Source organism: Schistocerca cancellata, chromosome 1 (assembly GCF_023864275.1).
Source record: "Schistocerca cancellata isolate TAMUIC-IGC-003103 chromosome 1, iqSchCanc2.1, whole genome shotgun sequence".
Taxonomy (NCBI): domain Eukaryota; kingdom Metazoa; phylum Arthropoda; class Insecta; order Orthoptera; family Acrididae; genus Schistocerca; species Schistocerca cancellata.
The window spans coordinates 824,236,345-824,262,353 of NC_064626.1; the positions used below are offsets into that span (position 1 = coordinate 824,236,345).

Sequence of the window (26,009 nt, forward strand, 5' to 3'; positions counted from 1 at the left end):
ACGGGTTTAAGTCACCTCGGGGTATGACCATGCGGTGCATCTGAACTGCGGTCGTCGCACGATGGCGCTGGCAGCAGTCCACATACGCAGAGGTGTGTTGGTGCATGTCAGAGTACGGTGCAGCGAGTAAGCGTGCAGACGTTTTCAGACGTGCTAATGGTGATTGTATGTTGAAAATGGCTCAAAGAACACATATTGATGATGTTATGAGGTGTAGAATACTAGGGCGACTGGAGACTGGTCAAATACAGCAGGTCCTTGCACGGGCCCTCCGTGTGCAACAAAGTGTGATCTCACGATTGTGGCAACGATTCCAGCAGACAGGAAACGTGTCCAGGCGCTACAGTACGGGACGTCCACAGTGTACAACACCACAAGAAGACCGATGTCTCACCTTCAGTGCCCGCAGTCGGCCACGGAGTACTGCAGGTAGCCTTGCTTGGGACCTTACCGCAGCTACTGTAACAGTTGTCTCCAGACACACTGTCTACAGACGACTGAACAGACATGGTTTATTCGGGCTGAGACCTGCAAGATGCATTCCACTGACCCCTGGTCACAGGAGAGCCCGTAAAGCCTGGTGTTAAGAACACAGTACATGGTTACTGGAACAGTGGTCCCAGGTTACGTTCTCGGACGAGTCCAGGTATAGTCTGAACAGTGATTTTCGCTGGGTTTTCACGTGATCTGAAACCAGACACCAGCCCCTTAATGTATTTGAAAGGGACCTGTATGGAGGTCGTGGTTTGAAGGTGTGGACTGGGATTATGATTGGTGCACGTACATCCATGCATGTCTTTGACAGAGGAACTGAAACAGGTCAGCTGTATCGGGACTTCATTTTGCACCAGTATGTCCGCCTTTTCAGGGGTGCAGTGGGTCCCACTTTCCTCCTGGTGGATGATAACGCACCGCCCCACCAATTGCCATCGTGGAGAAGTACCTTGAAACACAAGATATCAGGCGAATGGAGTGGCCTGCCTGTTCTCCAGACCTGAACCCCATCGAGCACGTCTAGGATGCTTTCAGTCGACGTATCGCTTCACGTCTTCAGACCCCTAGGACACTTCAGGAGCTCCGACAGGCACTGGTGCAAGAATGGGAGGCTATACCCCAGCAGCTGCTCGACCAGCTGATCCAGAGTATGCCGACCCGTTGTGCGGCATGTGTACGTGTGCATGGTGATCATATCCCATATTGATGCATGCAGATAGAATAGCTAAATCTCAGGATAAAATTAAAACCATATGGTCAGTCGTAAAGGAAGTGGCTGGTCTGCAGAGACAGGTCGAGGATATAGAATCAGTGCGTAGTGGGAATGTCCGTGTTACTGATAAGTCGCATATATGTACAGTATTTAATAATCACTTTCTGAATATAGCAGGTGAACTAAATAGAAACCTAGTCCCAACAGGGAATCATATAGCGCTCTTAGAAAAAAGTGTTCCGAGACTGTTACCTGAAATGCTCCTCCATGATACTGACAAGAGGGAGATTGAGTTAATAATTAAATCACTGAAGACCAAGAACTCTCATGGATATGACGGGGTATCTAGCAGAATACTGAAGTATTGTTCTATGTATGTTAGCCCAGTACTTAGCCATATATGTAACTTTTCCTTTAGGAGTGGTCGGTTTCCTGACCGATTTAAGTACTCGGTACTGAAGCCACTTTATAAAAAGGGAGACAGGGATAATGTTGACAATTATAGACCTATTTCTATGCCATCGGTGTTTGCTAAAGTTATCGAGAAGGTTGTATATGCAAGGTTACTGGAGCATTTAAATTCACATAATTTGCTGTCAAATGTTCAGTTTGGTTTTAGAAATGGTTTAACAACTGAAAATGCTATATTCTCTTTTCTCTCTGAGGTTTTGGACGGATTAAATAAAAGGTTGCGAACGCTAGGTGTTTTCTTTGATTTAACAAAGGCTTTTGACTGTGTTGACCACAAAATGTTACTGCAGAAGTTGGACCATTGTGGAGTAAGGGGAGTAGCTTACAATTGGTTCGCCTCTTACCTTAAGAACAGAAAGCAGAAGGTAATTCTCCGCAATATTTAGAGTGGTAGTGATGTTCAGTCCAAATGGGGCACTATTAAGTGGGGCGTTCCCCAAGGGTCGGTGCTGGGGCCACTGCTGTTTCTTATTTATATAAATGATATGCCTTCTAGTATTACAGGTGATTCAAAAATATTTCTGTTTGCTGATGACACCAGCTTGATAGTGAAGGATCTTGTGTGTAATATTGAAACAGTATCAAATAACGTAGTTCATGAAATAAGTTCGGGGCTTGTGGAAAATAATTTGATGCTAAATCACAGTAAGACTCAGTTTTTACAGTTTCTAACACACAATTCAACAAGAACCGATATTTTGATCAGACAGAATGGGCATATTATAAGCGAGACGGAACAGTTCAAGTTCCTAGGAGTTCGGATAGATAGTAAGCTGTTGTGGAAAGCCCATGTTCAGGATCTTGTTCAGAAACTAAATGCTGCTTTATTTACCGTTAGAACAGTATCCGAAATAAGTGACACTTCAACACGAAAAGTAGTCTACTTCGCATATTTCCATACGCTTATGTCGTATGGTATTATATTTTGGGGTAATTCTTCTGATTCAAAAAAGGTATTTTTGGCCCAAAAACGGGCTGTTCGAGCTATATGTGGTGTAAGTTCGAGAACCTCTTGTCGACCCCCATTCAATAGTTTGGGAATTCTGACATTGCCCTCACAGTATATATTTTCTTTAATGTCGTTTGTTGTTAGCAATATTAGCCTATTCCCAAGAGTTAGCAGCTTTCACTCAGTTAATACTAGGCAGAAATCCAATCTGCATGTGGAATACACTTCCTTGACTCTTGTGCAGAAAGGAGTGCAGTATTCTGCTGCATCCACTTTCAATAAGCTACCACAAGAACTCAAAAATCTTAGCAGTACCCCAAACACTTTTAAGTCTAAACTGAAGAGTTTCCTCATGGCTCACTCCTTCTATTCTGTCGAGGAGCTCCTGGAAGAGCTAAAAAATTAAGCAAATTCCAGTGTTACATTGTTGATTTTCTTTATTTAAGTTTACGACTTGTCACCTGAATATGTTTTTTTTTATATTTCATTTTATCTGTTTCTAATATCGTGTTATAATTTCATGTACTGACTCGTTCCATGACCATGGAGACTTCTCCTTAATTTGGTTCCACGGAACAATAAATAAATAAATAAATTGATGTCGGGGTACAAGCGCAGAAGACATTAGCGTTTTGTAGCACATGTGTTTCGGAACGGTTTTCTCAACTTATCACCAATACCGTGGACTTACAGACCTGTGCGGTGTGTGTTCCCTATGTGCCTATGCTATTAGCGCCAGTTTTGCGCTGCAGTTATCCTTAATTTATGAGCATGAGTATAGATACCTCAGTTGATGGGACACTGCAGTGAGGAAGCAGGATCAGTTCACCTCCTGCACAGGGGACTGCCGCAAGTGACAATAACGAAGTACCAGCTGGTGTAGTGGAGGCTCTACAGTAATCATCGTGAAACTTCTGGTCTATTTAAAAATGAGTTCAGCAATTTTTATTTCTACCATTATTTCCTACCACCTGCTTCGCTTACGCGTCTTCAACGTTCTTACGATTTGAACTGGGCGTTTGCGCCTACCTACGCAACTACTATAATTGATTGTCTTGTAAACCTCATGTATCTTCGTAAAAATCTATTACTGCACTAACATAACACATAAGTAAATACAAATGTCGTATATTTCTAACTCAAATATCTACTATGTCAGTTGCACCCATAAAACACCAGTGACACTGCAGTGGTTCCCAGAATGGAAACGAAACTTACCTAAGATGCCTGAATACCTCTCGTAGAAACCGTTTTATCAAGTAATTTCGTGGCATCTTATGCGCAAAGCGAAGTTTTAGTTGAATTTATATTACCATATGCGAAACTTTAGCGAATGAAATCGCACGGAGAAGTTTGTAGATTCCGGGAGTTAGACCTGCATTCCGATACATCTGTTGTGTGAGAAACCGACTATGGTTGTTAGTTTATGTTTCCTCGAAGGAAAATGCTATCATTAAATGTCATGACCTCTGCAGCAACTGTATGGCTTGCAAGTTATTGAGCTTCTGAAATAATTATCCAAAAAGCTTGTCACCTCTGTCAGTGAAGAGATGGAAAATGTTGTGATAACGCGTTCTCAGTGTAACAAGAATTTGGAACGACCGCGGAGGCATCCATAGTTTAACCTTATGGAAGGATGTTACCAACACAGAACAACGTACATTAATTGTGAAGCAGTTTGATAGGCTATCCAATTTGTAGCGGTCTCAAAATAATGTAAAAAGACTAACATATTTCGCCACATTTGCACTTAAGCACCACACAGATATCAGTCAGTTTTTTTTCCCATTAACATTTTCTGAAAATTCGTGAAGTATGCTAAAACACTTGTCTTAAACACAGAAAGGAAAAGAAAATCAGTTCTTTTGCTTCATTAAATAACACACGGAGGACTACCGGCATAGTTACTAAATGACACTGTTTGGTGTACAATTTTATTGCTATTCTTGATTTTATAATCGATTGTTAACACTGTTGAATTAACTGAAAAGTAAGTCTGCAATAATGGTGGCATTTGTATATGTCTACGGAGCAGAGTACGTAATTAACTACTAAAGCCCATACATTTTGTCACTCTGGCAGTACTCATTATTCTACGGCTTACTAGTGAGTTACATAAATTCATTGCTTTCTAAGAGTATTCGTTATTCAATTGTTTTATCTTATATTTTGTTTGCCTTGCAGATACAGCCCATTGCTCCGCCAGTACAAGTGGTGCAAGTTGAAATACCAACTGTAAGTATCAGTAGTTTCTCATCCTTCTGACAGAGAAATCCAATTTAGTTTTTACTAAAATATCATAGTTAGGAGATAACTATTGATTCTCTACTTCATCTGTCTCAACATTACCACTTACTCCGTTCTCTAAACGCCAAACATAAAATGTAATTGAAAGAAAATTCAGTAAATGTGCAACATTCAAATAAGTGTTATTCTGTCAAAGACTGACATTATGAGATTGTGTTTTTTAGAGGAACAGCTCTCTAACCTATTACTGAAATTAATACGGATCAACCATTACCGTTTATTGCGAATGGTTTTTACAAATGACCGTAACGGTTTCACTAATTCACTGCAACTGTGTTTTTTGAAACAGCATTTCGGACGTTTTCAGTCATACAGAGAGACTCGTAAACATTTTGTTACAAGGTGCTACAGGTGTCGTCGCCCTCCACCCCCTCCTTGCTAATTTTGCAGATATTAGGTTAGCAAACAACTTTATAGCAAAGTCAACGTAACATGTTCATCTCAGCGTGTTTGGAAGTATTGTTAATGCGAGATTGTAGTTTGTGGGTGTGCTGATACATACGCCAGTGATTTAGTCATCAAAATGGCTGTACTTTCAACCGTCCCATTTACCGAATGTCGCTATTCGAGATTATTAGAGAAACTCCACTAGCATGCGAGGGGGAAGCTATTAGCGTGTAATATCGCTCTTAAAAAGCGCACTAATGTAATGGGCTCGTGTTTATACCCTTACTAATTGCACCTTATGTTTAATGTTTATTTTACTTTCCAATTACATTTTGTCTGAGAAAATAGAACCGTCATCATTAAAGTGTGACAGCACTCAGAACATACAAACCTTTCTACACTGAGCAAAATTTCTGTCTACTTGAACCTTAAATTAATTCATCGTACGATTAAAATAGAACGCTGCTGTTAACAGTAAAGTTAAGTTTCTCACAAAACTATCTTCTTCCATACATTTTTGTATTCATATAGCATACAGAAAGTGACCGAATCCGTCCTCGGGCGTCGTTTACTGAAGCTCTTTCAATCGTCGGTTGTGGACTGTTCGGCTCTCTCCTTGCAGTGTTCGTCAGCTTCTGTGGCTACGCAGAGACTCGCTGGGACGTACTCATATATTTTTCCCAATTACTATCCGAATTAGTAAAACTCACTTCTGAAATGTCATTGTATTGTTCTAGCAGGCTGACGTGGATGAAATTCGAGGACAAGATACACTTTCTCAGCTTTAATTTTGTGCATAACTGTATGAAACCGAAGTCGCGTTCGGAATTTAACAATTTAAAAGGGTTTCTCGGCTCAACCACATTTATAACGTTAATCACCTTAAAATCTGATTACATCAAAACCGATGCGTTTCGCGAGAGCAATCTTGCATATTTACACATATACCAACACGAGAATCAGAATAACTCATCGAATAGAAGTTTATGACTGAGATTAAGTTGTCTTCAAACAATCCTGTTGGAGAAACATCCGCAACTGAGCATTATACCAAAGGTTGAAAGTACCGCTTCAGTTGTAAAGTTCTTTTATTATTACACGACCGGTTTCGGGCTCTTATACGGGATCCCTGTTCTGCGCTCATAGGTAGCACGCAGCGCCTAGTACACGTCCACCGCGGCGCTCTGGGGCCACAGCACCAAGTTACGGCACCTGAAGATGGGCTTATAACAGCCCGAAACCGGTCATGTGATAATAAAAGAACTTTAAAACTGAAGCGGTATTTTCAGCCTCTGGTAAGTTGTCTTCGTTTGCTTCACTCGACAGTCCTCTGATCGGGCACAATTTCCGTCGTATCCATGCAGCCTGTCGAATTACGCCCTATCCTTGGTCAGTAGCACGTATTATTCAACTTGTCACGGTTTGTGGCAAGTTATTCTCGTGAGCGTGAATGAGGACGATTTAGAATGAAAATTATTTTTAGTTTTGAACCAATCTGTAACTTCTGTGCGATGAGATATTCTGATTTTAAGGCTATTAACATTACAAGTGTGTCTGGGCGGAAACATTCTCTTAAGTTATCTCGGCGTCTCAAGCCATTTCTACTAGCTGCTGAACTACAGTCTACTGAGTTTTTCAGTATGACTGAAAAGCGGTGTAGGATGATACCAAACCATACAGGGTGCACCATAATTAATACTGAAAACTGATAGGGGGGAAAGTAGACACCTAATGATCCACCTTCTGTCACAATAGGCATCTCTCCTACACTCTGTGCATCTTATTCTCGTCAGTCGCCCTCCTGCAGGACTTTTTACTACCCGCTGTTGGCAGATTTCTCCACTTATATTTTGTTTTTTCCTAACAGCCACTGTCACTGTCGTTTCAATCTTCTCCTCTTCCTTTATCGTTTTCGATTCTGATAGTACTAAACATGGCTTTAAATGAGCGAAGCTAATCGATATCATTCTAAATGCCCTTAACCATTGCTAATATATTATTACTACTGTTAGTTATTATTAGTAGTATTATTAATGAGGAGGTTTTATAATATGTTTGGCATGTGTTTCTGCTGATCGGGTATAAGAGTGGACCTTAAGGCCCTAATCTGGTTAGGCTAAATAAGCAATAAATAAGTAATAAATAAATACACTACTGGCCATTAAAATTGCTACACCACGAAGATGACGTGCTACAGAAGCGAGATTTAACCGCCAGGAAGAAGATGCTATGATATGCTAATGATTAGCTTTTCAGAGCATTCACACAAGGTTGGCGTCGGTGGCGACACCTACAACGTGCTGACATGAGGAAAGTTTACAACCGATTTCTCATACACAAACAGCAGTTGACCGGCGTTGCCAGGTGAAACGTTGTTGTGATGCTTCGTCTACGGAGCAGAAATGCTTACCATCACGTTTCCGACTTTGATAAAGGTCGGATTGTAGCCTATCGCGATTTCGGTTTATCGTATCGCGACATTGCTGCTCGCTTTGGTCGAGATCCAATGACTGTTAGCAGAATATAGAATCGGTGGTTTCAGGAGGGCAATACGGAACGCCGTGCTGGATCCCAACGGCCTCGTATCACTAGCAGTCGAGATGACAGGCATCTTATCCGCATGGTTGTAACGGATCGTGCAGCCACGTCTCGATCCCTGAGTCAACAGATGTGGACGTTTGCAAGACAACAACCATCTGCACGAACAGTTCGACGACGTTTGCAGCAGCATGGACTATCAGCTCGGAGACCATGGCTGCGGTTACCCTTGACGCTGCATCACAGACAGGAGCGCCTGCGGTGGTGTACTCATGGACGAACCTGGATGCACGAATGGCAAAACGTCATTTTTTCGGATGAATCCAGATTCTGTTTACAGCATCATGATGGTCGCATCCGTGTTTGGCGACATCGCGATGAACGCACATTGGAAGCGTGTATTCCTCATCGCCATAGTGGCGTATCACCCGGCATGATGGTATGGGGTGCCATTGGTTACACGTCTCGGTCACCTCTTGTTCGCATTGACGGCACTTTGAACAGTGGACGTTACATTTCGGATGTGTTACGACCCGTGGCTCTACCCTTCATTCGATCCCTGCGAAACCCTACATTTCAGCAGGATAATGCACGACCGCATGTTGCAGGTCCTGTACGGGCCTTTCTGGATACAGAATATGTTCGACTGCTGCCCTGGCCAGCACATTCTCCAGATCTCTCACCAATAGAAAACGTCTGGTCAATGGTGGCCGCGCAACTGGCTCGTCACAATACGCCAGTCACTACACTTGATGAAATGTGGTATCGTGTTGATACTGCATGGGCAGCTGTACCTGTACACGCCATCCAAGCTCTGTTTGACTCAATGCCCTGGCGTATCAAAGCCGTTATTACCGCCAGAGGTGGTTATTCTGGGTACTGATTTCTCAGGGTCTATGCACCAAAATTGCGTGAAAATGTTATCACGTGTCAGTTCTGGTATAATGTATTTGTCCGTTGACTACCCATTTATCAACTGCATTTCTTATTGGTGTTGCAATTTTAATGGCCAGTAGTGTAATAGAATCAACAACCATTAAAAATAACTCAGCAGACAAGACGTTTACGAAATAATTGTAAATGTGTGGTTACAAGCAGCTACTCACTACATTGAAATATTATCTTAGTTAGTACAAATATATTTCAAAAGTGAACGTGGCGACTTAGTCGACATCTGAGCGAGCTCAAGTTGCGCCCAAGGCTTCAGCACGTTGCATGTTACAGTTTACTGTACACTCGTACATGTTCAAGAGTTTGTTTCACTTGTCTTGCACGCTTTTGTATACGATAATGCACCTTGCAATGAATTAAGAATTTTTTCGAACACTCCTAGATCATGTCGTAAATCTCGACAATTACTGCAGAGTTCGCTGTTCTACTTCCTCACCCGCATTTTGAAGTGATCCAGACAGAAAAATTCAGAGGATTGAGGTTAGGTGACCTTGGACGACATGGTAAAGCCTCTGCTACAACCACCCATTTTGGACCTTTTGGCGCGTTAGATGTGTTACATCAACAGCAGTACATAACAGTGCCACTTCTCGCATCCACCACATTCCGGAACAATGGGTTGTGGGTGACATTTGAGCACAGTTAGTTGGGGATTTAATCGAAGAGTTAGTGTTTCAAATACATTTGTATTAACTGGGACTATACTCGATCGATGCTGAAATCGCTGATGGTTCGTAACCACACATTAGCAAATGTCTCGTAAACGCCACGTCTGATGATTCTGCTATCACATACTTTCGCCCTATAAGTTTTCACTATTAATTATGGCAAACCCTGAATATCTGTAGGACACGGACCGGCCCTGCCACTTGGAATAACGTAGTACTTATTTTGAAGAAACTGAGACGATCGTTTGTGAGATATTCTGCAGCAGGCAGCCATCTGGCAGGTGTAGCGTAGTGTCCTAACGGTGCCGCGCGGCGCTTGCAGCAGGTGGTGGTGGAGGTGCAGGAGGTGGGCTCTGCGCCGCCCTGCTCCACGCAGTCCGGGCTGGCGGGCGCGTGTCGGCCGCTGGTGCAGTGCATCACCTTCTACGCCGAGGTGCCCGAGCTGCGACGCCAGCCCTGCCGTCTCCAGGACAACGAGCTGGGCGTCTGCTGCCCGCTGCGCAGGGAGTCCGCAGGCAAGTCCTCCCTGTGCCCTATTCTGCTCTGTACTCGCACATATTCAAGTTCTCTGAACGAGATGGCAGCTGGGGAGTATTCTCATTAAGCAAGTACAACATATGCTCAAGTGTCAGATCTCAAGCCTCCACATTAGCGCAATGGCTCCCAGAGATCAAAGAATAGTGACTGGCGAGACGCAGAGGTATTGAGCACAGCAGACAGAAAGCAGAAATATTAAAATCTGCGTTTAAAACTATAGGTGCGGCGGACGAAAAATTAGCCAACCCCGAGAGACTTCAAGCCAACACCACGTAATCTCTCCCCCCCCCCCCCTTCCCCCAGGGGGTCCACAACTCTTTTGTGGATACGTGCGTAGCGAGCATGGGACCTCGGGCTAATGTGGCCTTCCTTCCTTTCCGGGCTGCATACCTTCCCTTTCCGCATCCTTCCCCATCCCCCATCTTCGCCCCTCCTCCCCTCACCTCTGGCTCTTTCCTTCCCTTTCTCCCCATCTGGGAGTATGGTTTGTGCCTACGTCCGGAGACGGACGCTCGAACATGTAACGCATTCTTCGCCTTCTTTGCTTGTATGTCTTCTTCCTTCCTTTGTCCTTCTCTTTTCCTTACCTCTTCTCTTTACCCTTTTCTCCGCTGCGGCGTTTGAGACCTCTCTTCTTTCTTTTCCTTTCTCTTTCTTCCTCCCTGTGCGTGTCTGAAGGCCGACCCACGCATTTTTGTGCGTAGCCGGTGACGGGGTAACGCGTAATTCCCCGCCCCGGGTAGACAGGTAGGACATGTACGTACCCCCTGGTAACGGCCAGGCCCAGAGAGGGGTGATTACCCGAGCTGATACCTTCCGAAAGTGCCGATTGGTCCCTCCGTCCGTTTGTCGGGAGGTGTGAACAATCACCTAAGGCGGGAGTGCCCTCAGAGAGGGCCCCCACAAGGGAGGAGCGCGCCATCGGAGACGCCAGTAATCATGGGGGATTCTTCCGCAATGGTTTCCTCACCTTCCACTATGTCTGCTCACAAGCGTAAGTATACTGAGTCTCAGCCACAGACGGTTCTTCCATCGTTGCCACAGTTCCTTGTTGTTTCTCGGTCTGACGAAGGTCACGACTTCTCCACGGTCAACCCTTTCATTATTCAGAAAGGTGTCGACGCAATTGCAGGTCCTGTAAAGTCTTGTTCCAGATTACGGAATGGCACCTTGTTGTTAGAAACAGTCAGTGCCCTCCAGGCACAAAAATTGCTGTGTACTTCACTGCTCCACACCTTCCCTGTCCGGGTTGAAGCGCACCGCACTTTAAATTCCTCGCGTGGAGTCGTTTATACACGCTCCCTCGGTGGATTGTCTGACGAAGAAATTCAGCACTACCTGTCTGACCAAGGCGTAACGGCTGTTCATAGAGTTATGAAAAGGGTTGACACAAACATCATTCCAACCCACACTGTCTTCTTGACATTTGACAAAGTTCAACTCCCATCCAAAATCAAAGCAGGCTATGAGATAATTTCCGTTCGACCTTATGTCCCAAACCCTACGCGTTGCTATCGGTGTCAGCGGTTCAATCACACCAGCCAGTCCTGTTCCAATCCAGCCAAATGTGTTACGTGTGGCAAGGATGCCCATGAGGGTGCTTGTCCACCTTCATCCCCTCGCTGCATCAACTGTATGGGTGACCACGCTGCTTCCTCTCGAGATTGCCCCGTTTTTAAGGACGAAAAGGTCATCCAGGAAATCAGAGTGAAGGAAAAGGTGTCGACCTTTGCTGCTCGAAAATTATTCGCCAGTCACCAGCCCACCGTGCCTCAGACAGGAAAATACAGCACTGTCCTTGCTTCTCCTCGGCCAACAAAGGAGGCGGCCACGCAGACTTGCGACCTCACCTTTAGTGCCACAGTCGTCAGATGGGCCAGCGCAAAGATCGCCCGTTCAACCTCACCACTTTCGCCTGGCCACTCTATTGCTCACCCTTCATCGGGTTCTGCTAAATCTCGAGCCCAAAAGTCAGACACCAAGACTTCGAAAAAAGAGCATACTCGTGAAGATTTTTTACGTACCCCAACTTCACAACCATCGGTTCCTCCTTCATCTAAACATCATAATTCCAAGAAGGCTACGAAGAAACCCAGTTCATCTCCTTCTCCGCCAAGGCGTGTCCCATCTACAGCACCACCTGGCGGAAATCGCCCTCGGTCATCTTCTGTGTCGCCGAGGCGCACTGCTGGCGGCCGATCAACCGGCCGATCGCTGGTGGCAGGAGCTGCTCCTGAACAACCTATGGATCAGGATCTTCTGCCTTCGGCTGAATGCCATTCCATGCCGTCGGTCGCAAGCTCTGAGCAGTCGTTGAGTTGACAGCAACCTTGGTCACATTCCTCCATTTTCTGTTCACCCTATGTCCATTATCCACTGGAATATCCGCGGCATTCGAGCCAATCGGGATGAATTGTCGATCCTATTACGATCCTACTCGCCAGTCATCTTCTGTCTTCAGGAAACAAAGCTGCGTCCCCATGACCGCTTTGTTCTCCCTCATTTTCAGTCCATCCGATATGATCTCCCCTCTGTTGAAGGCACTCCAGCCCATGGAGGACTCATGATTCTTCTCCATGATACCCTCCATTATCACCCAATTCACTTAAACACTTCCTTCCAAGCTGTCGCCGTCCATCTTTCCCTTTCTGGATACACGTTCTCTCTTTGTACTGTATACATTCCATCGTCCACACCAATGGCACGACCTGATCTCCTTCATCTTCTTGGTCAGCTTCCACCCCACTATTTGCTGGTTGAGGACTTCAATGCCCACCACCCGCTTTGGGTATCTCCACATCCTTGTCCACGTGGCTCATTATTGCTAGATGTCTTCCACCAAGTGGATCTAGTTTGCCTCAACACTGGGGCCCCACATTTTTGTCTGCCTCCACGACAAATTTATCTCATTTGGACCTTGCGGTCGGTACTGTTCCGCTAGCTCGGCGCTTAGAATGGTTCGCCCTTGATACACACTCGAGTGACCACTTTCCATGTGTCCTTAGACTGCAGCCTCAACTGCCATATATGCGCCCGAGACGCTGGAAGTTTGCCCAGGCCGACTGGACACTTTTTTCATCTCTAGCGACATTCGATGACCGTCACTTTCCCAGCTTCGACGATGAGGTCACACACATTACCGACGTTATTCTTACAGCTGCGGAACGTTCAATACCACGCACCTCCGAATTGGCCCGGCGCCCCCCAATTCCTTGGTGGAACGAGGCATGCCGTGACGCAATACGTGAGCGGCGACGTGCTCTCCGCATTTTCCGCCACCATCCTACTTTGGCCAACTGTATCCGCTATAAGCAGTTCCGAGCGCGATGCCGTCGTGTCATCCGCGATAGCAAAAAGGCAAGCTGGAAATTCTTTATTAGCTCATTTAACACCTTCACTCCCTCCTCGGAAGTTTGGAGTCGGCTTCGACGGTTCTCAGGCGCGCCTAGTTTCTCCCTGGTCTCTGGGCTCACTGTCGCGCATGATACATTAGTGGACCCCGTCGCAATTTCTAACTCATTGGGTCAGCACTTTGCTGAGATTTCGAGCTCTTCAAATTACCCGCCAGCGTTTCTCCCGAAGAAACGTGCAGCGGAAGTGCGACCTCTTGCTTTCTCCTCTCACAATCGCGAAAGCTACAATACTGTTTTCTCCATGCGGGAACTCCAACATGCACTCTCTTCTTCTCGCTCCTCCGCCCCAGGACCGGATGGTATCCACATCCAAATGTTGCTGCAATTATTAACCCATAGTCTGCGTTACCTCCTTCGCCTTTATAATCGAATTTGGACCGACAGTACTTTTCCCAGACGATGGCGGGAAGCTATCGTCGTTCCTGTTCCGAAACCTGGAAAGGACAAACATCTCCCCTCTAGCTATCGCCCCATTTCTCTCACGAGTAGTGTCTGTAAGGTTTTGGAGCGTACGGTGAATTACCGTCTAGCATGGTGGCTGGAGTCCCACAGTCTTTTAACACCTGCCCAATGCGGATTCCGAAAGCATCGTTCTGCAGTTGACCATCTTGTTGCTCTCTCCACTTATATCATGAATAATTTTCTCCGGAAACGCCAAACAGTAACAATATTTTTTGATCTGGAGAGAGCATACGATACCTGTTGGAGGACAGGTATCCTCCGCATACTGTTCTCTTGGGGCTTTCGAGGTCGGCTGCCCCTTTTTCTTCGCGAATTTATGGCAGAGCGCACATTTAGGGTGCGGGTGAACACTACTCTCTCCCGTACTTTCTCCCAAGAAAACGGGGTACCCCAGGGCTCCGTGCTGAGTGTTGTACTGTTTGCCATTGCCATCAATCCAATTATGGATTGTCTCCTTCCTGATGTCTCGGGCTCCCTCTTTGTGGGCGATTTTGCGATCTACTACAGCTCTCAACGGACCAGCCTTCTTGAACGACGTCTTCAAGGATGTCTCGATCGCCTCCACTCTTGGAGCATCGACACCGGCTTCCGGTTTTCTCCCAGTAAGACCGTTTGTGTTAATTTTTGGCGACGTAAGGAGTTTCTTCCGCCCTCCTTACATCTAGGTCCTGTCAACCTTCCGTTTTCAGACGTCGCTAAATTCTTGGGTCTTATGTTTGACCGAAAACTGTGCTGGTCCTCCCACGTTTCCTATCTTTCGGCTCGCTGTCTGCGATCCCTCAACACCCTCCGTGTCCTGAATGGTACCTCCTGGGGAGCGGACCGAGTGGTCCTTCTCCGCCTCTATCGCGCCTTAGTGCGCTCGAAATTGGACTATGGAAGCATAGTCTACTCCTCTGCTCGGCCGTCTATTCTTCGGCGTCTCGACTCTATCCACCACCGTGGATTACGTTTAGTGTCTGGAGCTTTTTACACCAGCCCTGTGGAAAGCCTTTATGCTGAGACTGCTGAACCTCCGCTGTCCAATCGGCGAGCAGTCCTTCTGAGTCGTTATGCAAGCCATCTGTCTTCCATGCCTGCTAATCCAGCCCATGACATTTTTTTCGACGCTTCCGTTGATGTAGGGTATGCAGGCCGCCCCTCCTCCCTACTACCACCGGGAGTCCGCTTTCGTCAACTGCTCCATTCTCTTTCCTTCCGCTTTCCTAAAACCTTCTTGACAATTTGGGGTACAGCACCGCCTTGGCTCCGTCCCCGGATCTGCCTGCTCCGAGACCTTTGTCGATTTCCCAAGGATGGTACCCCTTCACTTGTTTATCGTCGGGCATTTGCTGCTCTATGTGCACAAATGACGGACGCCACATTTATTTACACCGACGGCTCGAAAACATCGTTAGGTGTAGGGAGTGCCTATATTGTTGGCGACACCCCAAATCACTTTCGGCTTCCCGACCAGTGTTCGGTTTATACTGCGGAGCTTTACGCTGTTCTCCAGGCTGTCCACTACATCCGCCGCCATCGGCGGATACAGTACGTTATCTGCTCAGATTCTCTCAGCTCTCTCCTCAGTCTCCAAGCTCTTTACCCTGTGCACCCTCTGGTCCACCGGATTCAGGACTACTTAAACCTAACCTAAGGACATCACATAAATCCATGCCCGAGGCAGTATTCGAACCTGCTACCGTAGCGGTCGCGCGGTTCCAGACTGAAGCGCATAGAACCAACAAAGCATTTTGTGGTTCCCGTTGTAAGATGATGTCGGTCAGTGAAGGATTCGTTCTTGTCTCTGCCCATCAGACGCATCGAGTAGACAGAGGGTTTGGGGAGGGACGGGGTACCTATCGAGAACCGGGAAGACGCGGCTGAGGGCAGCGTTACGAGGCTGCTGGGCGTCGTCGCCAAGGCCGCGAGCCTCGCCTCGGCTGGCGCTCCATACGCCACGCACTCACTCCGCTTTCCAGTCACACTCGCGTTACATCACTCCCCGCCTGGTCACCCCTACCAGGAACTGCCGTACGGTGCGATTGTGTCATCAGCAGATCCGCAAGGCTCGCCTTACAATGTGGGACATGAAGTCGCCGTTGCAGTGGGAAATCCAGTTCCGTGAAGCGTCAGCCACATCTAGTGTTGCCAGACGTCCTGATTTTTAGAGGCCTCATGACTCCTACCTTGTAAGCTCTACGCCAGACACCAAATTTTCCGAATTTTCCTCACTGCTGACAGTTCGAAATACCAATGCATATTCACTCCAAGAATGCTCGAGTACGTTAAAGTTCTGAAACGAGTTTCAAAACGAGGCGATAGTGGTAATCAAAAGCGTTACAATACGGTGCACCATGAGATACTGATCACCCAGTACACTTAACGGACGCCTCAGCGAATGCCGGAACTGTACGTTTCGAAAACACTCAACCACTTGGGTTCCATTGTTGGATTATTACCACCAAACCTCTGTTTTCTTATCGCTGAATGCCCCTTGCACCCGCCCACATATTCCTTTCGCACTTTAGTTTGTGTTGAGAAACAAAACAAGCAGGAAGATAACTCGCAGTTGTGTGCACAACTCCCGTCGACGTTCTCAGTTCATTCAGTCAGCGGAAATACAACTGGTTAGTAACTTACAATATATGTATAGATTTCGAAACCCAATAAATCAAAACAATATGAATGAAACTACATACTAGTTAGGTACGTTAAGTAAAAGCACTAACAAATCTAAACATCGTCCGGTCTTACATTTTAAAGTTTCATTGGTTTTCTTAAGAAACACAAATCGTACAATTCTTTATTATCCGTGTTTGTCTTCATATTTAACCCTTTAATGTGCCGAATTTTTTATTAAGGAGTTTATGTGAGCGAGCATATGAGTCACAGATATCAGGAAGACTAACTGAAAATCCAATTTCCCTCCGAAAAATTTATTACCAACCTATAGTTGGTACTTTTGATAAAAAGAACATTACTTTTGAGTAGAATTGTCCCAGGGTGCCAATTTTGTTCATATCATAAGAAAATATTCTTTAATGTTTGAAAACGTATGTCCTTTTGCTTCCCGGCATTTAGATCTTTGTCCCGTTGATTTTTTTTGAACCATCAGTCCCTAAGTTCCAATTTTCTGCGAACTGCATCTGGTACACTATGTGATCAAAAGTATCCGGACACCTGGCTGAAAATGACTTTAAAGTTCGTGGCGCCCTCCATCGGCAATGCTGGAATTCAGTATGGTTTTGGCCCACACTTGGCCTTGATGACAGCTTCCACTCTCGCAGGCTTACATTCAATCAGGTGCTGGAAGGTTTCTTGGGGAATGGGAGCCCATTCTTCACGGAATGCTGCACTGAGGAGAGGTATCGACGTCGGTCGGTGAAGCCTAGCACGAAGTTGGCGTTCCAAAACATCCCAAAGGTGTGCTATAGGATTCAAGTCAGGACTCTGTGCAAGCCCGTCCATTACAGGGATGTTATTGTCGTGTAACCACTCCGCCACAGGCCGTGCATTACGAACTTGTGGTCGATGATGTTGAAAGATGCAATCGGCATCACCGAATTGCTCTTCAACCATGGGAAGCAAGAAGGTGCTTAAAATATCAATGTAGGCGTGTGTATTGATAGTGACACGCAAAACAACAAGGAGTGCAAGCCCCCTTCATGAGAAACACTACCACACCATAACACCACCGCCTCCGCCTTATGCACTACACATGCTGGCAGATGACGTTCACCGGGCATTCGCCATACCCACACCCCGCCATCGCATCGCCACATTGTCTACCGTGATTCGTCAATCCACACAACATTTTTCTACTGTTCAATCGTCCAAGGTTTACGCTCCTTACACCAAGTAAGACGTCTTTTGACATTTAACGGCGTGATGTGTGGCTTATGAGCAGCCGCTCGACCATGAAATCAAAGTTTTCTAATCTCCCGCCTAACTCCCATAGTATTTGCAATGGATCCTGATGAAGTTTGGAATTCCTGTGTGATGGTCTGGATAGATGTCTGCCTATTACACAATACGACCCTCCTCAACTGTCGGCAGTCTGTCAGTCAACAGACGAGGTCGTCCTGAACGCTTTTGCGCTGTACGTGTCCCTTCACGTTTTCACTTCACGACCACATCTGAAACAGAGGACATAGGGACGTTTTGGGGTTTGGAAAACTTGCGTACAGACGTATGACACCCAGTCAACGGGCCAGGTTCGAAGTCCGTGAGTTCTGCGGAGCTCCCCATTCTGCTCTCTCACGAAATCCTGAAAAGTCTCAGGACTTCTTTCATGTGGCAGAGGAAGCAGCAGCTTTCATCAAAATAATGGATTCTGTTATAATATATAAGGTTAAATATGACTGTAGCAGGCACAAATTGTGTTAAGGCTTACAGTAATAGTTCATGGAAAATTGGAAATTTGTGTTAAGGCCTTATGGGACCAATCTGCTGAGGTCATTGGTCCCTAAGCTTATACACTACTTAATCTAACTTAAACTAACTGACGCTTAGGACGACACACACACCCATGCCCGAGGGAGAACGCGGGAACCGTGACAAGACGCGTAGACCACGAGGCTACCCCGTGCTTTTTTTGCGGGGGGGGGGGGGGTGAGTGTGTCCGGATACCTTTGATCACATAGTGTAGCATTAGCCAGAGATGCCGTAGATGCCATCAGTAAAGGTGTATGACGCACAGCGTCCTTCGCAGCATGTTATACCACAAAGCAGACCAGTGCTACAATACTGATTTTAAGAATACCACATATACTTTCAGTATTGTCCGCAACTGAAAAAAAATGCATACTGTCATGAATGCGATTGCGTCAACATTCTAACTGTGACTGACTTGATGAATTTCGAGGGCCACAAATATATTAAATCGTCTCAGCTCCCCCGTGTACTGATACTTCCGAAATAAAATGGGTCAAATTCTATATTTGTGTGTATTTGGCATCAGCAGCTGCTGTATGAATATTTCATTAACACTGGTACAGTGTATGCAACTACTGAAATGTGTTTTTCCCTCACGATACACAATCTTTTTATTGTTAAAATATCACGAATGTGAGTGTTGTCTCACCCGTCTCTTGCTTACAATTTGAGTGTGACGTGTGTTTGCACACTACTCTACAACTTAACTCTTTTTCTCTGGTGCTGTACATAAAAAAATTATAGGAACTGTGAAGACATAAACAGCGAATACTGAAACAACAACGGTGACAACGAATTCTACTTATAAGGCAATGTTTTTCGAACGCTTGATGACATGGGCCATAGGCATCCACGGAACGGAAGAGGACGAGAGGTAGAACTGTTTCGCTGGTCCCTGCTGCAACCCTTCGCAGACATGCTTCTCAGCTTCATACTTGTTTATCCATGTTTTACATCTACATATATATGGATACTCTGCAAATCACATGTAAGAGCCTGGCAGAGGGTTTATCGAACCACCTTCACAATTCTCTATTATTCCAATCTCTTATAGCGCACGGAAAGAATGAACACCTATATCTTTCCGTACGAGCTTTGATTTTCATTATTTTATCGTGGTGATCGTTCCTCCCTATGCAGGACAGTGTCAACAAAATATTTTGTCAACAAAATATTTTGGCATTCGGAGGAGAAAGTTGATGATTTCGTGAGAAGATTCCTTCGGAACAAAAGCGCCTTTCTTTTAATGATTTCCAGCCCAAATCCTGTATTATTTCTGTGGCACTCTCTCCCATATTTCGCGATAATACGAAACGTGTTGCCTTTCTTTGAACTTTTTTCGATGTACCCCGTCAGTGGTATCTGGTAAGGATCCCACACCGTGCAGCAGTATTCTAAAAGAGGACAGACAAGTGTACTGCAGTCAGTCTCCCTAGTAGATCTGTTACATTTTCTAAGTGTCCTGCCAACGCAGCCTTTGGTTAGCCTTCTCCACAACATTTGCTATGTGTTCTTTCCAATTTAAGTTGTTCCTAACTGCAATACCTAGGTATTTAGTTGAATTTACGGCTTTTAGATTAGATTGATTTATCGTGTAACCAAAGTTTAACGAGTTCCTTTTAGCACTCATGTGGATAACCTCACACTTTTCGTTATTTAGGGTCAACTGACACTTTTCGCACCATTCAGATATTTTTTCTAAATCGTTTTGCAGTTTTTTTATCTTCTGATGACTTTATTAGTCGATAAACGACAGCATCATCTGCAAACAACCGAAGACGGCTGCTCAGATTGTCTCCCCAATCGTTTATATAGATAAGGAACAACAAAGGGCCTATAATACTACCTTGGGGAACGCCAGAAATCACTTCTATTTTACTCGATGACTGTTCGTCAATGTTAAAATAAGATTAAATTACTTGAAGGAATACAGCAACCAGTCACAGTTTACACAGCTTTATTTACGCCAAGCTTGCTGTAAATCTTATAATTATTAGTAACTCTTATCCAAAGTATTTCATGTATAGGATTTTATTTCAGTTCCTTACTCCTGGCGCAGAATCTGCGGTTAGTTTCCACATGAACGGTCAGTTTATGAATTAATTCTGCATCTCTTTGTTAATAGTACAATACATTCACTTATCGCCTGCCTAAAACCTTGAAAAATTGCTTACTATTACGTTGACATTACAATGTACCAGACCCTAAGGAAAGCAGTTATGCTCCGTAACTCGCTTATAATGGGGTAGTTGATACCAACAACGAATGAGGGACCTCCCGAGTAAGAGTGAAGCAGCCAGGAACCCTACGACTATTTTGCACCTCACTTCGCTTCGCTAGTTATTGTTCTACTGAAGTTGCTTCGCTCGTGCATTTCTCCGACCTATGCATCGGTCCACTGTGGCAGTTACAGGTGGACCTCCAGAAATCCGTCTCGTACCGCCCCTGTTTTCATGTATACGGAAGCGAGTCAACAGCAAAAGTACTGGAACCAAGTGTGCATGAAACCTAGTTCTTTGAGTTAGTAGTGTGACACATTGCGAGCTGCTATCACAGCGAAACAGGATACATTACGAGCAGAGTCTTATTGATCTAACACTACTGTAACACTTCCGTCAGTTTCAATAAATCAGGTTATTAAATTAAATGATGTAAAAGACTATTTATTTTAAAAAGATGCGCAACCCTCTTGTAACAATTAATTTTACGTCCAAATTATTCCCGTCGGTGCAGTACCTACATCTGTTCCCTTTCCAGAATGTGTAACGCAACTACGGTGCTTAACTCATGGTAAATTGACGTTTTAGATAGCATACAGGCTCCTGATAGAAATAAATTATCAAAAACGTTCTCTGTAACAGTCTACATCAACACCCTCTTTGAAGCCAACATGAGAACGATCTGCTCAAATGGCTCTGAGCACTATGGGACTTAACATCTGAGGTCATCGGTCCCTTGACTTAGAACTACTTAAACCTAACTAACCTAAGGACATCACACACATCCATACCCGAGGCAGGATTCGAACCTGCGACCGTAGCAGCCGCGTGGTTCCGGACTGAAGCGCCTACAACCGCCGGCAGAACGATCTGCCGAGCGTTTTGTGTCGAGGGCTGTTTTCCAGGTCGACATCATGTTTCTTCATGAGAATGGAGTATACACTGCATAAGTGTTCGTGGAAGATTAAAACAACTCACCCAGCCTCTCGTAGGTGTGTTTACAGCTGTTAAATAATTTAGAAAAAGCATATTTCTGCTTTGGCAGGCACAGCGTGTTTGTATGGACTGTGCTAAGACAGACTGTTATGACAATTAGATATGTTTTGCATTCGATGGCTCACATACGATTGAATCATTGATGTACAATGTTTTTCTCCTTGAAGATGATTGTAACAATCGAAACCGGCAGAGAATAAGTATAAAATTGTACAGCTGATGGCACAAATACTCTTTTTCCAAACAATTCAGCCAGCAGAGATTGAGACAAGCATCTTTGGTTTCCCTTTCAATGAATCATTTATGCGTGGATCCCGCTGTCGGTTTGGTTCTAGCACCACCTATCTGTCACATTTCGAACTCCACAGACAGTCTTCAGTCAACTACATAAGACTACAGGACTACCATTGCTCAGATAAATGTATAGTGAGTTGTCATACAGCAGTAAATTAAGATAGTTGAGTGAACAAAAAAACAATACCTCGTTTTAGACTGTTTTAGGTAACCTGTTGTGCGCCATATACGCCTTATCGGAAAGTGAAGGTATTGTACGGTAAGCTCATGGATAGTATCCAAGCAAAAAAAAGTATTTCAGCGATCAAGTTTAGAAAAGAGGGGGAAGCTGATTGGTCGCCATGCCGTCTTCTGCCAAACAGCGTAATTTTGGCGTGGTATGAAATACCGTGGCTCAGATGATAGAGAGATCCGATTGGAGAAGAAAGCTCCGAATAAGAGCCTGAGCTCAGCTCCAGTAATTTGGGAGTGGCGAGCTGGTTCCCACTCTGAGATCGATGGCCGAGCGCTTCTCACGAAAGTATCTCGTCGCTGCTTCTCACGAAAGTATCTTGTCGCTGTTTCTTGTCGGGAAAGGACAGAGAAGACGGCAGACAGGGTAATGTGTCTCAGCGTCTGGTAGCAATACAGTAAGTCAGTGACATTGCAAACCTTTGCAAAATACCTCATCAACCGATTATACAGAACGTCTCATGTTGAATCGCGTGAAAGATGTGGACGTTATGCTGGTAGATGCCCTCGAAGCAAGCAAACTATGCGTCGTTGTTGTGTTTCGCCCCCTACGTTACCTCGTTTCATATTAATTTCTGACAACACATACATTTCACAGACACTCAGTACCGTTATCTAAAAAATATAGATATCTGGCCATCAAACAAAGGGTCGAGACTGTAAATGCCAAAGCATCATGAGCACAACGTTGTTAAGAGGATCTTATGTAGGTATTTCCATACAAACCACCGTACATCGTAAAGTTACGTTCACATTAATTGCTTACGAGCTGAACTAATTATCATTTCGAGATACTAGCGGTTCTCCAATAAATCAAATAACATTTACGTTTTCTTTTTTTTTTTGCGTTTTGCAAATGCGTTGCAATCATTGTCATACAATAATTTGTTCGAGCGTTTTTGATGTACTGCGCATGCTTTCTGATAACTGACATTATGCTAGGGTCTTAACAAAAGGGAACATAACCGAAAAATCTTCCGATAGCGAGAACGGAAGTGTTCCCGGTCGACTATGATTCACTATTGAATTCCCTGCTACGTCTGAACTGGGTTCTGACGTAACGAAGAGGTCGTGAAACAGCGCTTTTAATAGTGGATTTACTTCAAGCGGGAAGCCAGACGCGGTTACAGGAAAACGGCTGTTGGACGGAGTCATACTACCGCGACGTCTGTAAATGGCGAGCCTTCTTGATTACCCGACCACCGGTACAGCTGACAGGTAATTTACGAGCCAGAAACTCGTTTCGCAGGTCCCCATTACGTGGCATTACTTTGCGCTCTTCTTGTGTGCCTCTCTGCTCACGGCATTTGATCCACCGCCTGGCATCTGACAGTAATTAGTCCTTGCCGAAGGTCTGGGCCCTTCTGGAGGAAACAAAAACTTTCCGGAGCATCAGCTCAGCAAGGTTACTAGATCGCTGCAAGTCACATGTTCCATTCAGGAACGTCGTAGGCTAGACGTGAAGAAATGCCGCCAAAGAGCGCCACTCTAATTTGTTCATATTCCTTTAATAGTAATATTCACTGTCGATTGCAAATGGCAAATATTTTTGTTCTCTACAGTTCATAAACAACTGTTTTCGGCTAGGTGTCTTCATCAGATCTGTCAAAATGAAATGAATTTTACTGTTACAGTCTGATATACAATATTGGTAGAATATACAAAAATGGCATCTCTGCGCCAACTATCTGATACAAAGTATCTCATCTCACTTACATTATCCATTAGATGAAGAGGCCATCAGACAGATAGTGGATTACGGCCGAAACTACTCATTTGTGAAGTCTAAGAAACAAAAATACGTTATAGTAAAAATGGCGCCTTGTTTTTTATAGAACCGATTTGTTCCGATACTCGACCCGAAGACTGGATTGATACAGCTCGCCGCGGCAGTCTATATTGTACCAGCCTCTTCATCCTTGCACAAGTATTGTGAGCTACTTCTACTTGAAACTGCTTACCGCTATCGAACATTGGTCTCCCTCTGCAAGTTTTGCGCTACACACATTACTAAACTGTCGATTTCTTGCTGCCTCAGGATGTACCCTATCGACCGATACCTTCTTTTACTCACCTTGTACTATAAATTTCTTTTATCTTTATCTTTTATCCATTCAGTACATCTTCTTCATTTATTTGATCCAGCCATCTAATCCTTAGCTTTCTCCTTTAACTGTGGGTTTTGAAAGCTTCTTTTCTTTTCTCGCTTGCACCGTTTATCGTCCACGTTCCACTCCCGTACTGACTACACGCCAGAAAATTTTTTTCAGCGAACACTTGCTAATACCTTTTGTATCAGATGTGGAAATATTTATCTTTCCTGGCATTGCCAGTCTCCATTTAAATCATCTCTACTTTGACCATTATCAGTTGTTTTGCTGCCCAAAGTAGAAATCATATCCTTTCAGAAACCACCACCTGTAAAGTCAGTGTACAGGAACAAGGCTCATTATTCCGGCGTTTGCACTCGATTTAAGTCTGTCTCTCCTGCCTACGCAGAAATGTGGCCGCTATGCAGATATATATGTATTGAACTATTCCGCATTTATTATAATATCTCGGATAGCAAATTATGAGCGTCCCACTGCCGTCTGCATTGGTCTTTCATACTGTACATACGAGGCGTGTTTTTTTCAGTAAGTACCGTTTTGAACTTAAAAAAAGACGTGCTAAGATATCTCAATAATTTTATTTTTACATGAAAGCCTGTATCTTAATCTACGCTCTGACGCCATTACAGTCTGATTCTTCTTTGTTTACGTTGTGTACTGATTGTATAAGATGCCTCCGATAATCGTGAGTCCCGCCGACTATGAAGTACGGGCTGTTATAAGATTTCTTAGTGCTAAAGACCTAAAAGCGGTCGATTTCATCGTGAGATCCGTGCAGTTTACGGAGAAAACATTGTGAGTGATGGAATGGTAAGAAAGTGGGTGAGAGCATTTAAAGATGTGCATGATAAACGGAGTGGGCGTCCTTCGGTCGTTAATGAAAATTTGGTGCAGGAAGTGGACAATAAGGTGAGGTAAAACAGACGCTTTACGATTTCCTCCTTGCTGGATGACTTTCTTATATGTTTCTAGTAGTGTTTTGTATGGCATTGTGACCGAGTACTTGAATTACCGAAAATTGTACGCACGTTGGGTACCGAAAATGTTGACGGATGTGCACAAAACCAAACGTTTAGGCAGTGCATTGACTTTCATTGAGCGGTACCATAACGACGGCGATGATTTCTTAAGCCAAATTGTTACGGGGTGGCCTACGTCACACCACTATCAAAGCAACAGTCTCTGGAAGTTGAGCTAGGGCATCGGTTTGCTGCAAGACAATGCCCGTCCGTATGTGGTGAATCAGACCAAACATCTCATCACATCTTTTCGATGGGAAACTCTAGATCATCATCCGTAGAGCCCCGATCTGGCGCCCAGTGACTACCACCTGTTCTTGCACTTGAAGAAACACCTGGGTGGTCAGCGTCTTCTAGACGATGACGAAGTCAAAACAGTGGTGATGCAATGGTTAACAAGTCAGGCAGGAGACTTCTATGAGGAGGCTATTCAAAAACTGGTACAACGTTATGACAAGTGCTCAACATTGACGGAAATTATGTAGAAAAGTAGATTAAGGTACAGGCTTTCATGTGAAAATAAAATTATTGAGATATCTTAACAGGTCTTTTTTTAATTTCAAAACGGTACTTACTTAAAAAACACGCCTCGTACAATGATGGGAAAGAAACCCCAACATCAAGAAGAAGTGCGACATAAACTAAAATTTCTACCTCTGAACGATGATGTCTGTTCAAATTTCTCGCCAGTCGCGTAAGAGTGGCGTTAGTAACGCCGCCGTGACGATGCAAATCGGTTTTGCTTTAAATATGGGCTGTAACTGTCGTGAGAGTAAGTTACCTAAGAGACTGGAGGTAATGAGTTGATGTTCGTTAATAATTCCTTTAAGACG

General features: G+C 44.6%; 1 protein-coding gene across 1 annotated transcript in view; it reads left to right on the top strand.

The window, feature by feature from the left end:
• The window catches only part of LOC126188476 (peroxidase-like), a 181,742-nt gene that overhangs the window by 61,061 nt on the left and 94,672 nt on the right, over positions 1 to 26,009 (top strand). The window contains exons 4-5 of the mRNA XM_049930083.1: positions 4,812 to 4,862; positions 9,801 to 9,993. Of these exons, the coding sequence (XP_049786040.1) occupies positions 4,812 to 4,862; positions 9,801 to 9,993 (244 nt within the window). The remainder of the gene's footprint in view (positions 1 to 4,811; positions 4,863 to 9,800; positions 9,994 to 26,009) is intronic.